Here is a 19592-nt window from a genome sequence, read left to right as displayed (position 1 = left end):
AAAATGAGACCTTACCCATTAAGTCGACATGTTCCCTTACAGTTATTCAGAAAAAATATATATTTTTTATAAGCTAAGTACTAAAGAAATTATATCTTATACATCACAGTCCATTGTCCCTTTAGAAAAAATTGATACATTTATGATGAATGTAAGAATTTTCATAATCTCTCATGAAAACAAGCTGCTGTATACATCCATGTCTGATTCATACACTTCATGTCCTGCAATCAAATTGTAAGTTCTGGTGTTATCTTCAGAAAGAGACCTTACTCATCACCTTGCCATGTTCCCTTATGGAAATCTTCTGGAAAATATGAAAAAAAAATCATAATATTCATTACCTAACTAATAAAGAAAGTAGTCTAATCTTTAACTGTTCTATATAACATACTGTCTGCCAACAAATATATGCATAGTAATGCAAGCTTCCAAACATTACTTCACCAGTCATGTCCTTGTGATACCCCTCAAGGAAACTGACAAATATATATGACATGCCAAATATCTGATAGTCTGACAAATAAACAGTGACTGCTCTGCACTTCTGCGACATACACTTTATGTCCTATGATCAGCTTTTGAGTATTGATGCCAGCATCAGAAGAATACCTTACCTATCACCTTTTCATATTCCCTTTCTGAGTTTATCTAAAAATATGAAAAATCTCTTAATTTTCATAACTGCATATGTAAACACACTGTTATAGCTCTGCAGCTATGGTACATACACATAGTACCTGTTGGCCACTGTGTATGCACTCATGCAGTTTTGCAAACAGCACCTCACCCATTATGTTTCCTGGTTCCTTTACAGCTATATTGACAGAACTACGATAAATATACTAAATTTACATAATCTCAAAAATTAAACAAACTTTTATATGGCTTAATTTTTTTCTACAGTCCTGTGATATCCTGTGATCAAATTGTTTGCAGAGTTGAAAGCTTCATAATAATGCCATATTCATTATCCTGCCACCCCCACAGAGTTATTATGAATAATAGGCAAATATCATAACTGTCATAACCCAAATAGTGCAGAAATGTGTATACCTTTATACCAGTACTAAGTATTACACTGTATTGGTCACGTGTCTATAGCTATACAAGCTTTCAGATGCCATCTTACCCATTATGTTTCCATGGTTCCTTACAAATGTATTGACTGAAATCTGAAAATGTCATAACTTTAATAATCTGACAAGTACAGATGAAAATATGAGGTAAAGTCAGTGATATTCTCTGAAATCAGGGACAGTTTTAATGCTGTTTCACACAAATAATAGACAGAGACAAATATGCCAACCTATCTATCACAAATGTGGAGTAGTTTATTGTAGCAAGACTTTCAAATGAGCAAATGACAAGAGGGTAAGCTATTTTCATCTGCAGTCACTCCCCCCATTGTCTTGTAACAACTGTGTTCCGTGATTTGCCAGAGAACCACAACTTTTATGAGGTGCAGACCAAAAATATGAAAAAAATCAGGGATAGTGTGTAAAATCAGGGACAGTTTCCACTTTTTTCACACTAACAGCTGCTAGAGAGTAAACATTCCAGCTTATTTCACACAAATGCACACTAGTCCTGTACAGCCTGACTTAAAAATGAGCACACACAGGAGGGTAACTTTGTTTTATTCATTGCTAGCCCCCCCACACACACACACACAAACACACACTTTTATTTAGTGACTGTAATACTCAATGATTTGCAGGAAACCAAATTTTTTGAGGCAAAGGCCAAAAATATGAGGCAAAGTCAAAAACTTTCTGTGAAATCTGGGATCGTTTTAACTCTGGTTTACATGTACGCTACCCAGAGAATAAATATTTCAATTTAATTAATTCAAGGGTACAACAGTTGTGGAAATCCAAACTTTGAATTGAGGAAACAACAACAACGTACACTGCGTTCATCTACAGCCAGCCTCTCCCCGTTATTTTGTGACTGCTATCCTCAATGATTTGCCAGAAAACCACAAATGTTATGTGTCACAGACCAAAAGATATGAGCCAAAGTCATGGATATTCTATGAAATCAGGGGTAGTTTCCACTTTGTCTCTCACAAACAGTAGCCAGGAAATAAATATTCCAACTTATTTCATACAGATGCACACTAGTTCTGTACAGACAGACTTTAAAATGAGAAAACAGGAGAATAAATTGCTTTCATCCACAGTAACCCCTCCCCCTTTAGTGACTGTAATCCTCAGTGGTTTCCCAGAAAACCACAAACTGTATGAGGCACAGACCAAAAAGCTGAGACAGAGTCTGGAACTGTCTGTAAAACCACGGACAGATTCTACTTTACTGTACATAAACAGTAGACAGATAATAAATTTAATTTGTGTTATCACTAGTTCCTTTGACTCTAGTGTATGCACGGATGATGACAGTGGATGCTGAGATATCTACCTTTACATGCCCCACTACACTCTCTTGCAAAAAATAATTATTGAGGGAAAATTTGTGAGAATCAGACTAAGAGATGACCACTTTTGGTTCAGAGTCCTACATTTCAGCTAGCAACAACTCCAAAGACTTTTACCATGTTTTAGCTGTGGTGTTTGCTCATTTAATGTCACAGAAGATCGATATTTTTCACCTTACTTGGGTAATTGTCCTCTGTTAGCAGCTTTACCAAAGGAATTGTCTAGACATATATAATAATCATGGTTTAGTATTGAAATGGGCCTGTATGAAGCTGGATCCTTACCCTCTTTAGGTATTACAGCTACCACCACTTTATCCAGGATGTTGGTACTTCTCCTCCTCTTAGAATACTGTTAAACAAAACCTTCCAGATTTTTTATCAGTTTTTTCCCTCCTATCTTCAATACTTCCACAGGAATGCTATCTATTTCTGTGGACTTTCATGTAGATTGATTATACATCACCATTTTTATCTTACCTACTCCTATCCTAACTGTTAGTAATTGAGCCTCGTCTATCTCTGTCCTTTGCACATTTAATTATTCCATAAACATTTCCATTTTTACCTTTTCTTGATTTTCAAATGTATCTGCTTCATACAGACTTTTATAGAATTTCCAAAATATTTCTTATACTTCTACAGGGTCTCTTGTTATCTTCCTTGTTATAGACAGCTTGGTGACAGCTCTTTCTACTTTATGTTGCCTGAGTCATTGTGCTAATTTTTTTTCTCTAGAGATATTATCAAAAAACAGTTGCTTAACTGCAATTTTTCTAAACACATGCATATTATCGAAGTAATCCCTTATTTTCTGTTTAGCATTTGAACTTGCTCCTCTTCTTGTTCTGTGGGATTTCCCCTATTTTGCAATACTTTAACATGTATCACTCCTTTTAAATAATTCTTATTACTACTTAAACCATATCTCCTTTTGTTTTATTTCCACCCTGTTTTTAAACTCCACTTTAATTTTATTCCTGTCCCTAGCTATATTTTCAGAAGAAATTTCTATCTTCTCTAATAGCTCCTGAATAATTCCACTACTCATTCCTCTTTTCTCAGCCTACAATCTTCCCTCAAAACAAATCTCTCATCTTGTTAAAACAAAATATCCAAATTTGCAGCAGGTCATAGAGCCTCTTCTCACCACTGTAATACCATTCACCAACTAAGTTGGCTAGAATTACCAAACTTTGTCACTCAGCTCATCCAAGCACACAAACTCATTCATAACCCGTCTCTCTGCCCCTCCCTAGCAAATACCTTTGAAATGCATAAACCAGATAGACTCCTAAGATCCAATTCCCAAAACCTAATTAAATTGCATAAACCAACACATCCTGCTGGGAATCAATTGATGTCCTTCTCTCTTGCATGCCTCTGGAGCTCTCTCCCTTCTCCCATACGCACCACCAGCAGTCTCTCCTTGTTTAAAACCTCACTGCACTCGCACCTTACTTCACAATGAAAATGCTCTTGCTCTCATCCAACCTAATTCTATCACACTTTCTTCCTAACTTTCCAAACTTTGTTGCCTGCCACTACCTCCTAAAGTTTTATATCCTTACCTCATTGTAATTCCCAAAAAAAAAAAACTACTACTTACTGAATTAATCTGATGTAATTTTCCTAATGAAAATCTTTTATTTCTGTATTATGTTAACATGTTTTTGAATTGTGCAATATGGGTTTGTACTATGCAAAATATGTATTTAACATTTAATTAATTGATATGTATATTATGGATTTGTGCTCTTTCTTTACTATGTATTTGTATTTCTCTGGAGCTTTTCTCCCCAGGACTTCATTGAAAATGGGCTCCTTGTAGCCCAATGGATATCCTGAAAAACAAACTGCAAATAAATAAATAAATAAATAAATAAATTTTCAGCAGATAGGTGGGAAAGCACCATTGTATCATTTTTATTTCATTACCTTTTGTTTTTATTTTAGTCATTATTGGTGCATGATCTGAAATATTTATTGGGTGCATATCAAGACCTTCAATTAAATGCACATGTTCCTGTGAAATGTGAATTATGTCTTGCCTAGTGCAGTTTTTGTATCCTAGGAAATAATATGTAAATTCACTCTGAACTCCTAGTACTTAATTCATATCTTCCATGCCAAATATTTTCATAAATTCCTTCAACAATCTATCTTCCTTTGTTATATTTTCCCTTCTGGGCACCCCCAAACACATCTTCACTGCTGCAGATCAAATTCCAGTCCCCATCTATAAGTAATATTCCTTGTTGAAAGCTGATAATTTCTCCGGGAATTTTCTTAAGTTCCATTATAGCAGTTTTTGGTAGAATAAAAATGCATGCCAGTGTAATCCTTCTCCCTTGCCAGTAGCCCCTTAGTACTACAAATCTACCATTTTTATCCTCTTCTGTCACTACTGGAGCTCCTCTTGCAATTAATATAAGTACTACTCTTTTCCTTTGGCCCAGGTATTCCACTGAGTAACCATCCTGAAAAACTTTCTTTATCAAATTCACATGTTCGGTTCTTTCCAAGTGTGTTTCCTGTAGCACAGCTATTTGCACTCTACAGTTTTAATATAGTTCACTACTCTTTCTTTTTTGTATTTATCCTGAAACCATTAAAGACATTATAAAAAACATGATTTTCTTGAAAAGTTATTATTCCCACCTTTTATGAATAACAGATTTTTTTGTTAAATGTCTAGTTCCAGCTTTTGTGTTATATGCATATACTGTTTAGCAGGTTAATCTTTTATACAGTTGTTTCTTGTCCTCTCCATTTGAGCCTGTGTCACATCTCACAAAACGTTTTGTTTTATTGAAAGCCCTCAAACTAACAAACACATCCCCAGTACCCCTTAAACCTATTAACTTAATAATAACACACAAAACTTTGTACATCTTCAAACGTTGATGTTTTACTCTCCTAATAGGAACACATGTTCTAAACTGACAGCCACACATACCAACTTGAAATAACATAAAAGAAAGGTTATCAATGCTAAGATGCATGGTACAGACTGTGTTTCAACTAAGTGCTGTATGGCTTTGTCTTATATTTATAGGATTCTCAACTGGAAAACACTTAAATGCTTTCAAAAAACATTTTCTCCAAGGCATTTCTCTTTATCAAATTGTCTCCTAGAGACATGAGAAACAGACACAAAACTGCCAAAATGCATTTGTTTTGCTAGAAAAAAAGCCTTATAATATTCAATATTATTTTTCATTTACTTGCTTTCTCTTAAAGCTTTTTGCTAAATTAAGCTAAGGGCCTTAACCCAGTCATTTCCCTATGCAAGAATGATAAAAAGCACATATTTTTCTTTTGTCATGCTCTTTTAACCAGATTTTTCTTTTCTTTCTTTTTTTTTTTACATTGCAGTACCTACATTTTTTAAAGCTGAACAAGGAGAAAGAGAGAAGAAAGGAGAAAGAAAAAAAGCAAAATAGGCGCACCTATTTACATTAGTATCCCCCATTACACTCAAAATAATTGAGAAAACTTTACTTTATAGCATGCAAAGAAGATTGTGCACTATTACAATAGTACCATTAAGAAAAATGTTGTTTTACTTGCAGTTAAGTTTGTCCATTCTCTTCCCATCTCCTAAGTATTTTTCAAACATTAATAACATGAAGTAGGGCATATGCTTTAGAGTCCCCTACAAGTTTGACAAAGTCCAAGAAAGTCCAATATTTTCAGATTTTCTTGTTCTATCATGTTTCATGAATATAATCATTGCTTTGTAATTCCACATTTGTCAATTTTCAAGTTGCTGGTTTTATTCCGGTTCATTTCCATCTCCCAAATCCTGTCTCTGCTTCATTTCCAATGTACTCTTGATTCTTCTAGTCAACTCTTGTGTTTCCCTTCTCTCAGGCATTTTCCATTGAAACAATAGAAAAGCTTTCACTGGCACAGTCTCTCTGTGGTCTTTATTATCAGAAGAACAAGAAGCAGAATCTCCTTCTGTTTCACAGCTTCCTTTTTGTTAGAAAACTTTTGTATTTCTTCCTTAGCATGTACTTCATCAAAATATGATTTTGTCCCTCGAGGGAAAAATATTTTGAAGATAGCTGGGTACAGCAGTTTGAATCTCACACCTGCTTCTCGACATTACATGAATAATGGAATACATTTACTCCTGTTCTGTTTGGGGAACAATGAGTAGTCATTCTCCACAAATACTCTGTTGTCTCCCACTTGTATTTCTTTATCCTTCTGCTACAGTTTTGTCAGACTCAACTCCTTTTGCTGTAAAATTGCATCTAAACTACAAAAGGCCTAGGTTGCTTTCTCATAGCCAGGTTTGGAGGATACACATGATGTGCCCTTTCAGTTAACAATTCTTGTTGTGGAATAACAGTCCAGTTGCTTATTTGTGCTATCTTAAAATGAATACAGACTACTCCTTCAAGTTTCTCTGGTACAGCAGAAAATATCATTTTTTTCCTATGTGCTCTGTCCTCTACTTCTATTATTTTTTAAACATCTCTTCTTGTGCATTCTCATATTCAGCCAGCCTTTTCTTCATTTAGGCCTCTGAGTTTTGCAGTTTTACCACCTTATCTGAATATCTTTGTAAAGCTTCTTCCATTTTTTCCAGCCTTTTATTACTTGAGTTGATATACTCCATCAGTGTTTCATTTATTTTAGTCAGGTCTGTGTGTAGTTACCTTATACTTTCCTCTTTGTTACTGGAAGTCATGTCTGGAGCTTGCAGTGCTTAGTACTAAAAGTGAGAGACAGCAGAGCGTTTGTGGAGATTGACTATTCATTGTAGCCGAGACAGAACACGAGTAGACGTATTCCATTATTCAGGGAATGTCGAGAAGCAGGTGTGAGATTCAGCTGCAGTACTTTTCCCAGTCAGTGTTTCTTCCTCACCTTTAGTACCTGATTTTTCTTCAGGTCCTCTGTATTTCTTTTTTTCCTGGTACTCAGGCAGTGCACTTACTAGCCAGTTACTGAAATTTACCCAGAAATTTAGAGCCACTGGCTTTCTCAGCTAGGTTTCTGTTTTCACACTGGTAGAGCTAGAATTAAGCTGTTACTCAGTTTGCAGCAATCCCTGAAGTCCTCAGGGTTGCTCATCTTAGTACAGTCTCTCACAGAGTGGTATCACCTTTATATGCCACTAATATGGGCTTCTTAACATGGCAGTTCTGATACTAGGGGAATTTACTGCAGTTGCCTCTGTATTGCTTCTGCACTGTACCATGCTACCTGCAATAAGAGGCACTAGCCTGTGTCACTGCTCATCCCAGGGTTGGGGACATGTGAATACCATACTTGTTTGCAACATCTGTGTAGCCCTTAGCACCACAGCTCTGTACCGCATGAACTTTTAGTAGTGTTTGATTACTGTGTTTCAGTTCAAGTTGCCTGACTCTCAGTGTGTATGTGTGTGTCCATGTGCATGAGTCTACCATTTTGCTCCTTGAGTAGACTTGTATAAGTGGAAATGGCCTCTGTAGATGCTGGGAATAGTATGGTTCCTGCATGGTGCTCAGGGGAGAGGATGATTTTCTTGTTCGCTGTCTGCAGGAACTTTCTGGAGCTTTTGTACAATGTGGATGCTTGGCATGAGCTTGCCAGGACTTTGAGTGGTGCCAGTGGCATCACCCATTCTGGTAAGTAGTGCAGGTGCCATTACAGCAAACTGCAGTAGTACCACCTTGACCTGATTAAATAGTGGGAAACACAGGTTAGGGAAAGAGAGCTAGGCTTTTAAAATAAGCATTTTCTTTAGTCTTTTAACAGGTCCATTCCTATACTGAGTTCTTCCTACTTTGCCTTAAAGTAGCTGAGGAGCAGCAAGCAAATGTGTACTGATGTCACAGGAGGCAATAGCACTTTTCCCAACAAAAACATGCATATGCCATGTGCACTACCTGTATTGTACAGCTGTATTGTTATGCATGATGTATTTGTGCACGTGTTTGTCCTTTTATCTTCCTTCTGCAGGTCCAGTGGTGTCTTCTTCTCTGCAGAGAGACGGAGGTCATTCTGTTGTTGACAATGCTCAATGGTGGCCTTCATTGCCAGTACTCAGGAGGGTAGTGCAGGCCCCTCTTGTGATAATGACCCAGATGAATTTCCCTCTGGTCACTACACAGCAATTGCATAGGCTGGTGTCATCTGAGGTACATCCAACAGATGGACAACCACATCACTACTGTGGAGAATCTCTTGGCATGGATGGTAGAGTCGCATGAGTAGTACATCAGACCATCAGAGGCACAGAATGCACATCACATGAACTACAAGTGTTTTGTATTTTTTTACACTGAAAAGGGCTAAGTATTATTAAAAATGGAAATGAGTGAGTGGACCACACCCATAGTATATGGAATAAAAAAAGGTAAATAAAACTTTGTAGCTGATTTTTAAAGGTGCTACAGTTAGCTTTGCAGCTCTAACAAAAATGAAAGTATTTCACACATACTGACAGGCAGATGAAAAAGAGAAGACTCTTCACCACAATACCTAACTATTAATAGATAAAAAGAATTGTCCTGCTACAAATGTATATTGCTTTCATAATAATATCTGTGGAATAAATGTGGTACAAGGCAAGGGACTAACTACTTCAGGGAATAACTAATATGCAATATTAGCTTTATGATATTCTTGCAACAGCCATTGAAGGTGAAGACCATTTCAGTATTTCAGGGAAAGTCCTAAGAAGGGCTGTTGGAGTATGAGCTTTGAAATAACAGAAACATGTGATGTTTTCAAAGTAGAAAGTTCAAGAGCAGTACATCTCGCTGAGAGACTACTCAGTGAAAAAGAGTTCATCATTTATGTTTGTCCACAGTCGTGATCATCTAAAATAGCATCTTCATGCTGTAAACAAGGAGCATGTTGGTGAGACTGGTGAGTTGAATTACTGGTTTGATGTCTGTTTTTTGATGAATTGACACTCATGGAAACTGATTTTGAAACTTCCTTATATATGGACTGGATTAACAAGGATGGATTACATTAGTCACTGACAAGATGGACACTGTGATAAAGGTAAACTCATATAACACTTCAAGAGTGAGGGATGATAAATTTTATTCACCAAGGTTGTATGACTTCACTGAAGGTATTCTAGTGCCCCCATACGGAATAAAACATTTGGAGGCAAAGTCACATGATGTGCTGACAGCAACCATGGTTCCAAACTGAATACTGCCCCAGACCTGCTACCTAGAGTGCCTAAACAGACTCCTACGAAGAATGAGCTTGTGACGGTTGAAAAAAAACAAAGTTATTATCACATTTACAAAGCAATATAGAATGACTGCCTTGCCTTGACCAAAATACTACTAAAAAGTGAACTGTTATATTGCAATCAAAGTCCATTGTTTTGTTGCCATTCTGTATTCTCAAACCATGGTATTGCTGAATTATTAGGCATACTACTAGTATCAAATATTTTATCATATACCATTATTTATGAATTGTTTACTTCAATCAAAACCAAAATTGAATATTTAATTGTATTGTTTAATTTGCCTCTCAGACTGCTTAGCATATTTGACAGTACTGCACATTACTTAAGCCTGCAACCCTATCAGGTTGGGCATGCATTATCTAACTTCTGAGGAGCAAGTAAGTGGCAGCATTAGCTTCCTTGTCTGGCCCTAGAAAGTTATTTTATTATAGGATAAGTTAAGTTAGTTTAGACATACTGCTTATTCTAGTTCTTAAAATCAGGCTAAACCAACATATGAAAGTTAAACAAAAAAGTATGGAGAATTAACAAGGACATACTGTTTTGTAAGCACATTCTTAGAAATATAATCATCTAGTTAATTGCAGATGAAAATTGTTTAGATATTTTCTAAACTAAAGTGCAGACAAGCATGTACGAATGAAAGTTTGCTTGGAATGCTCAGGGAAAAAACAATATATCCTAGTTGAGAACAAAATAAATAAAATTATACATCTATCTCTCTCTCACTCATTCTCAAAAACAAACACAGACCAAAATTTAGTAGAAACTAATATGCTATTAAAATATATAACATTTTTATCGGACTTGCAAGTGTAACGATAAGCAATATAATAATTAAGGATCACTTTATTAGCAGCCAGTGAAACCTTTCCATTACTTTTAACCACATAAAATGCTAACAGTTAAATATTTCAGAATCAAATTATTTCAGTTAAAAATAAATCACCAACGATCTTAAGGCACAGATTATTTAAATGGAAGAATGTCAACATTCCTGATATACTGTTACTAGTTTTAACCAGGCTGGCATGAAAAGGTAGTATTTTAACCCGGTCTCCAAAGCATTTAACCTCTGTTATCAAGACACATCACTCAGACACCTGACTACCTGATACTGGCACTGCTTTATAACACTTGTCAACAATGTATAACATTATTATAGTAGTATTAGTAGGACTAGAACACTGAAATAATATAGAAATAATAGTTCACCAACAATGTTATTTTAATCATAGAGCTAATCAATGCCTGTTGAGGCAAGACTCCTGCCACATTATACATTCTAAATTCCCCAATTTATTAACAAAAATTGTAGCACAATAATTTACTGTTTAATAAACATAAGCAAAACGTGTTTTAAAACTATTCATAACAAAACATATCACCTGTTGAAGCTTTGGCATATTGTTAGTTGCTCAGAGCAATTATCATTTTTCTTTTCACGGACATAAAAAAATCCAGTATTCGTGCAATCAACAAAAGATCTATTTACAAATGGTAATACCTACGGAACATTTTGAGAATGGGGAATAGATAAATGTCAACATCACCTTTTAATGCTGTGCATTTCTTCATCCTTACATTCTGGCTAGTGCCTTGCCCATTCTTAGGGCTGGTTTTAAAATTATCATTGTTCCCTGTAGGATGAACAGTCTAGGGATATTCAGCAACACAGTAAGGAGTCCCATTGCAATTACCTGAGCCATCAGACTAATTCATGTTAAAAGAGATGAGGGCTCAGACATATTAACAGGTGCCTCAACAAAATGAACAGGTGCCTCAACAAAATGAACAAAGGCAACATGCATCAAGCAAAGTTAAAGGAGAATGGCGGAGCAACAGGACTGTGTCAGGGTACCCAAACCAATCAACAAACTAATGGCTCATACAGCAAGTTTATTGGAAGACTCCTAACACAGTTGAGCTAAAATCACCTCAGACTGAGAAATGCATTGAGAGAGTCACTTGTAAAATAAAAGTAGACAGGGAACCCACTGCAGGCCTAAATAAGCCAAAGGGTCCCTTTCATGAATGAAACTCTCAGGTGTAAAATGAAACACCTCATGACTGCTATCCCACCTAGGTGAGTATGGTCTTTGCTACTCACATTCTACATTTTTTGTTCAATGCAACCAAAGCACACTTGAATTTTATGTGAATAGTTGTAAGATTTATTTACTCTCTGTGCAATTAGAAACTTATTTCTCCTCACCCTCAGCCAGTGAAAATGCCACATATTTGTGCATCAAACTTTTGTGCTGCTCCCCATATGACTTTTCCCAGTGCCATATGTTCTGTATGCATAATTAAACTTGTGTTGAACCTATTACATTAGAAGCCTTTCACTGGACAACTGGTAATAAACAAATCACACCCTGGACAAAAGTGGCAAAGTTATCCCTTTGCTGGCTCTGTTATAAACTTTTAATTTCACTTGCCTATTTGAAATGGGTGGGACATTTGGTGCCCTTGTGTTGGGCAAAATGCTGCTTCCTTAAAATCTATATTGCGTTTTTCATGGTATATGTCTGACTAGCTACATCAACTGTCACTGTTCTTTTTTCCCTACTTGATGCAGTATTCCCATGTTTCCTCTCCTATATCTGAGCCTGGTCCTGCATTTCTTCCCCGTTATCTGCCCTCTTTTGTGCAACTTCTTGTAGGGCAGTAACTCCTCCTACTTCGCTCATTCATGTCTTTTGCATCAATATTCTGTGCACTTTCCTCATCCTGATCCCAACTTCCAGGCAACAACAGTATTCATGTTAGCTATTGTCAATGCTATTTGCCTACTCTACGCAAGTTGTACCAGCGTTTACCCATCTTCGTGCGGTAAAACTGCCAAGTAGCTAGTTTGGTAAATATTTCCGTATGCCTCACACAACTCCATTATTCTCTTGCCCCCTGGAGCCTCTGCTCAGCAGCGGGAAGTGTCCACCTGTTTATCCATTACTAAGGAAGCACCACCCTGTTGGGATGCTAAGCATCATGCAGGTTACTTACCTTGCATTTTGTAAAACCCAGCCCTGACCGTATCATATCAGTGGTGCACGCCCAATCCTAGACCTGTTCTCAGGCATGCATTACTATGCATCTTATCCCTATCCATACATTTAGCCTGCTGAGTCCCACAGATCAATGTTACTACCTGGGATTTACTACTCACCCTAGCTGGCCAGTGCGGGTAGCCTTTCATCTTGGCGAAAACCAGCTCTCCGGCTTTATAATCCCTGGGCCGAGGACGTGCCATTTTACCTTTATTTATCTGTTTTGTTTGCTTTTAACTGCAGAAATAGTAAGCAATATTTTCTGACTTCAAGTCCCCTTTTTCTCAAAACACGTTTCTAGTATTACGTACGTAAAAATACAGCACTGGATGATAAAAGGCCGGAATTCCAACCTCGCTTATTCCCAACCACTCCAATAATCAGCTACCAGGAAACGTTTTCAAGCGGAAAAAATACAGAAAAAAAATTGTGTGCGTGATGGTCCGTCGCTCGTTATTCAGCCTAAGGTTACGAAAATATTGTCCACCCAACCTGCCATATTATTCGGTGGAAGCGCGTACGACCCTTCAACAGCAAAATACAGATCTTTTCGAAAGTCTTCCTCGGGCAGGGACGTAAACCACCTACTTTTTAGTTTTCTTTGATGTTATTCTGTTGTTACACAGATAAATATATTCCAAAACCAATCCCGAATAAATAGTATTAAAAGTCGCGATACGCGTTACTGTGTGCATGGTACATGGAAATCTAGGTATTGCGATCTTTTTTTAATTCCCAATATATTTGCAGCCTGTGCTCGTGGATAACAGAAATGCTGTACGCAAAATTATGCCATGAAGGGCCTTTGGTAATGTAGGGTTTAGTGTTACACAGTGCTTAGTAGAAACACACTGCAAGCCTGTGCCTTTACATTACTTTATTATCTTCTACTAAGCACCATAGTTGTCCAGTGTCATACATTACGAAGAACAATACTGGTACTCAAAATCTCCACACAAGCAGATATTACATTTTTACACTGTCCTATGGAATTCAAAGGCGTATATATTTATAATAAATTATGATGCTTAGGAACCCAAAATTAAAACAAATGCGCTTCTTCTATTGCGTCTCTCTGCTTCTCGTCTCATTTTTATCATGTGTCACCCATTTTACCAACTTACAACACAGTCAGGCCTTTTGGTGTGTTTAGCAGTTCATCTGGAAAATGTTGTGGTTGGAGGCATTTTTAATGGGTGATAAGATTGTTCTCAAAGGGCGGTTGCAAGACAGTCTCAAGCTTTTTAACTTCTAAGCATTCGTTTTCTTATTTTACCGTAACCCCCAACTAGACCACGTATAAAGAAATCACGATTTAATTATTTGTTCACTAGTACGAGTCATAGCTCTCAAACTTCCATCTCCAAAATAAGGAACAGTTGCCATCATAATGTTTTACAAATAGGCAAAATATGGAACACATACGGCTTGCTCACAACTTCAGCTAGGAACATACGTCTCAAGTGTACCTCATTACAAGGAACGTACCTCATTTGGGGTCTTAAAAAGTTCATGTTCCTCAATGTTCCAGAGACTCTGTCACACAGTGTGAGGAATTTTTAAGTGAAATTCACTGTAAATAGAAATGAATTATATTAATTCATTAAAAGATCTTCTTTATAAATAAAACCAGCATATTTTAACCATTCTATTCTAACCTTCCTAGTTGAAGTTGCTAGTAAGCCATTAATATGTGTTCCACATTTTGCCCATTTGTTCCACATTATGAGGGCTAATGTTCCTTATTTTGGAGATGGAAGGTTGAGAGCTATGGCTGGGAAGGTCACAATGTGGTAAAAATATGCTGGTTTTAGTTATAAAGAAGATCTTTGAATGAATTAATATGATTCATTAGAAATACAGTACTATTTACCATGGACATCTGTTAAAAAAATTCCTAACACTGAATGTGTGACAAACCCTTTCAACATGAAACTTCGAGGAACGTGAAATGTTTAAGACCCCAAATGAGGTACGTTCCTCGTAATGAGGTACACTTGAGAAGAATGGTACAAATAATGAAAACTCCTCCTTTTGCCTCATGACGACCTAACCCAAGGGGCTTTCCATTATGGAATTCTACCTCCTGTCTTTGTTGGGAATAAAGACAGCAAAAAAGCTGTTCTGTATTTCTGATTACTTGGCTGCTCAGCTCTCTTACTGTATTCTTCTAACAGTGCCAAGACTTGACTACTTATTTGCTGCTATAAACATCAGACCTACTGACATACAGTTGCTGTTTGCCAGGGAATAACGCCTTTCCACCATCACCCATTTCTTATTCGGGATCATTATGTAGAGTTCTATTCCTCATTTCCATTGCTTGTTATATAAAACTTGCCTTAAGGCTTCTGCAAATGCAGATTATCTGTTAATCACTGATGCTGTTCTCTTCAAGTGTATCCCTGGTAAATTAAAGTTCTCCCATTGTTATTACTTTTTTCTTGGTCAAACTCACAATTTATTACTTTTCTTTAATATAACTTTCTAGCATCTGAGTTTGGTCAACCTTCCCAGTGTTTTATATATATATATATATATATATATATATATATATATATATATATATATATATATATGTAATCTAATTGTATCAGTTGTTCTCTGCCTCTCATTATTCCCAGTAGCCCCCCCCCCCACACACACACACACACACAACAATCACTGTCTTCCCTACTATATTTTGTAATTTCCCCATATAGGTTTCTCATTTTTTAGTACAGTTTGTATCCAGGCATAACCATATCCCAGTCATTATTGTTTGCATTCATGTTTCCAGTGTTGCTGCAGTTTATTTATTTGCATTTGTTTACCAGTAAAGTCAGACTGGGAATTAAAACCCTTTTCAGTGGAGGCCCAGGGAGCAAAGTTCTATGATTACATATACAAAGTTATTATGACAATGTGTAAAACATCTATTAAAACAAAAACATTTATAAGTTTATAACACAACCATTTTGAGTTCAACAATGAATTATTTGCATTGTACAATATACATACATTAAAATGAAAGTTTTATAAATATTATACAAAGAGTTTTAGAGGTAGCACTCTAGTGCACATACATTTAAGTGAATCATTTATACAAAATTAATACAAAGATACTTTTGGTGGTTGCACTGTACAATACACATATTTTAAAGGAAATTTTTATACAAAGACAATACTGGCAATAGTTGAACACTCAAGTAGGGAGGTAGAAATGATTGTTAAGTGTCCAGGATGGACGGATACAAGTGTGAAAGTGTGTGATATGTTGTGTAGTGGAAAGAAAAGCCTTGGATAGTGAAAGAGAAGAAAGTTAGTGGGAGACAAGACAGAGATGAAATTCTGTGAGTAATGAGCTAGTGAGTAATATATAGAAGAAGTTATGCAGGTGGTGGTCAGAGAGTTATGAGTTTGGGAGAAGTAGATGAGCACCTTGAGACGGTCAGTGATATATTAGGGGAGCATTCTGATGGTCAGTGATATATTAGTGGAGCACTCTGATGTTGTTGTTGTCTTTCGGCTTTTCCTGGTTAGGGGTCGCCACAGCGGAACTCTGGTCCGCTAATGATTGGCAGTAGATTTTGACGAACGCCGAGGTGCCAGCTCAATGTTCAACCTTCAACAAAGGCATGCCCATTTACGCATGTCTTTCGAATGCCCACACAACCATGGAGAGGACATGCAGACTCCACACAGAAGGCACTCCCCGAACTCCAGCCGAGAATCGAACGGGAGAACCTCTTGCTATGAGGCAACAACGCTACCGCTGCACCACCGCAGATTCAGTGGAGCACTCTGATAGTCAGTGATATATTGGGGTAGCATTTTGATGATGGTTAGTTTAGAAGAACTGAGTCTGTGGAAGAAATGTGCTGTTGGTGGTAGCAGTATGTTGTTATGTGGAGAAATATAGAAGGAGAGGAAGGAGGTTGTTCAGAGCAATAACACTGTCATGTGTCAAGAAGGAAGGATTTTGCATTATGTCTGAAGATCTTTGGTGGATTTATTTGGTGGAAAGAGGTAGAGAATAAGTTCCACCATTTTGCCATGTGTCAGGCAAATAGTGAGTTGTGGAAGGAAGTTGCATATGACAAACATTTTCTGATGAACAGAGAGTACGAGAAGAGATATACCAGTGCAGTAGACTGCTGAGAAAGGGACAGACTTGTGAACTGCAGAGGATGTTTTTGTGCTATTCTTAATTGCCTGAATTTGAGGGGATTAGAGAAGGTAAGCCAGTTTAGCCATTTGAGAGCTAAACAGTGGTGTGTTCTGTTAGGAAGGCTGGTGGCAAACTTTGCAATCTTGTTGTATGATTGCTCAAAATTTTGTAAGTTGTGTTGATTTTAGATTAGTAAAGACTGGGGAGGGATATATTAGGGGATGGATAAAGTAGGCAGCAGCAGTGGCCTTCTGTGCTTGATAAGACAAAACGTTTTTGGATTGATAGAGCAGACCTAATATCTTGTTGGTCTGATGTGTTACTTAGTGAATGTGAAGCTCAAATTTGATGTGTTCATCAACAGTGATTCCAAGTAATTTAATGTAGTGGGCTAGTTCAATTAATGTGCCATCAGTTGTTATAAGGGTAAGTGGATTGAGTAGTGCTGATACTGGTTTAGGTAGGAAGACCATAAGTTTTGTTTTTGTGGGATTTAGGACTAAGTTAGATTCCATAAGCTGGGTCTCCATAGATGTGATGGAATGTTGAGTAACTTTTGGTAGCTCAACACATGATGATGAAGTCATCTGTGTACTTGATCAGATTGTTGTGGTTGTCTACCTTTTTATTATGTAACATAGTCTGTAATTCATTTCCTTCCTAAGTTTTCCTTGCATTGCTGATCATAAATGTATGTATGCCTCCTATCTTCCCTTTCTTATTCCTTCTCCATTGACATTGTCTTTGCTTTCCCCACTGTCTTGGAGTAGTCTACATATTATGATTTGTAACCATCATTTCCCCCTCTTAGCTTACATATTTGAGCCAATGTGCTCTCTGTGAAGGCTGCCAGCCCAGACAGCTAAAATTTTGTAAATAATTCTGTCATTTGTGAATAGTAATATGATTTGCATGCTTGCTTTAGAAATGTAAGGAAACTGTATGTTCTGTACTGAACTTCAAGATTGTAACCACAGTGCACCCTACTTGAAAAGAGCAGAAATGTGTATAAACTACCTGCCTATGCAAATGTATGTGTTGATGGTAAAGGCCGGAATATATAGAGCTAACTTTCAAATTCTAAGGAAATAAGTAAAGAGTTTTACAATATGCTATAAAGTTAGTTTATCTCAGCTAAGAGACAAAATGTTTGCAGCTAGAAATTCTTTCTATTGTCTGGAAACAGAAATAATTGTAGGTTTCCAAGGTAAAAGTTTTACAATTTTGAGTTTCAAGGAAGTTTCTAAGCGATATCAGCTTCTAAGAGATAATTATTCTTGAAACTGAGGTGTTATATTTTAAGTTCCTGTTGGCCTGGAAACTAAAAGAAGAGTTGACAAGAATGGTGTAATCTGAGATGACCCAGCAGAAATGTTTGTTAGTAACTTAAAAACTATCTCAGAGAGAAAGTCAGTGCATTTTATATCTTGTTCTGGACCTGTAAACATCCTCTCACCAGTACTTGTGTGTTGCTCTGTTAGTATGACTTAGATCATAGTATTTATCTTAAGAGATGGCTAGGAATATAGCAAGATTAGTCTAGATGTTTTTTTGTATTTATGTGAGACTGTCCTGCAGTGTTCTTTTAAAATATTACCTGAGATTCTGAACTCTGTTGTCACTCTATTGAGTTAATGAGTATTGTCTTGTGCTTTTATTATTTATTATTAAATATATTTAAACATTTTAATTGTGGCTGGTTTTGTATAGAGATATTTAAGCTCTTAGAATACTTGCATACGTATTTAGTAACACTGTACAGGACACTCTTAAATGGCCTTGGACACAATTACCATTTGGATAACAGTAACATTACATAGTAGAATTGGTCACCCTATGTAAGGGCCTTATGGTAACTGGTAAGTAGTGGTTGGTAGCAGTGATTACTACCTTGTAGTCTGGGCAGAAGGGGGCATAGCTAGTAAACCTGTGCAAGCCTTCCCCAGGAGTGTGTGTTTGCAAATAAATCAAATCTCAAAGTGTTTGTGTGTGTGTGTGTGTGTGTGTGTGTGTGTGTGTGTGTGTGTGTGTGTGTGTGTGTGTGCGCGTGTGTGTGAGCTACTTGGGTAGGGACACAAAGCACTGGTTGAACAGAGAGGGTGCTGAAGATTTTGCCTTGACCACTCGGCTGAGATCTGAACCCTATAGCTGTGTTGGTGGGGAGTCATATTGGGGATCTGGAGAGAGAGAGGGAGAAACCAACCCCAGACTGACTGTGATCTCTGTGTGCTCTTAAGGGAAATTGTACTTTACTGTGTGTGTACTTGTTATCCTCCCAATGTGCATGTCCCTCACTGGTGTTAGTGGTGAGGATTGAGGCTCCTTGATTACTGGGCCAGTGCAGGAGCATCACACTCTCCAAGTTGCTTTTTCAGCTTACATATAACCAGGTGGCCCTCTAGGCTTAGAATATTAGCTAAATATTTTCCTCCCCATAGTGCCTTTTTTAGGCCATTCCAAACTGAAAATAATTCTAACATAGCAAAGAAAACCAAGAAAATTTAAAGGTGTTACTGCTCAATGCTAGAAGTATAAACAAAAAACTCCACTCCCTAGAAGCTCTCTTCACTCTAAAGAATGCTGACATCTGTGCAGTCACTGACACATGGTTTAAAGCCGTGGAGAGCACACCAACAGTGCAAGCTTATAATGCCTTTCACACATTTAGACCAGCTACTATACAGACAGGGACTAAAGGTGGAGGTGTCTCAATTTACATAAAAAATAAACATA

General features: G+C 37.1%; 1 protein-coding gene across 1 annotated transcript in view; it reads right to left on the bottom strand.

Moving 5' to 3' along the window:
• HDGFL3 (HDGF like 3) overlaps positions 1-13603 on the bottom strand; it is a 248427-nt gene extending 234824 nt beyond the window's left edge. Inside the window, exon 1 of the mRNA XM_044077791.1 lies at positions 12829-13603. Coding sequence (XP_043933726.1) covers positions 12829-12912 — 84 coding nt within the window. The 5' untranslated portion in view covers positions 12913-13603. The remainder of the gene's footprint in view (positions 1-12828) is intronic.
• Positions 13604-19592: the final 5989 nt, after the last annotated feature.

Source organism: Protopterus annectens, chromosome 7.part0, assembly GCF_019279795.1.
Source record: "Protopterus annectens isolate FY-2018-M chromosome 7.part0, PAN1.0, whole genome shotgun sequence".
In the NCBI taxonomy this organism is placed as follows: domain Eukaryota; kingdom Metazoa; phylum Chordata; order Ceratodontiformes; family Protopteridae; genus Protopterus; species Protopterus annectens.
The sequence above is the reverse complement of the archived record's forward strand: the minus strand, read 5'-3'. Positions and strand labels throughout refer to the sequence as shown.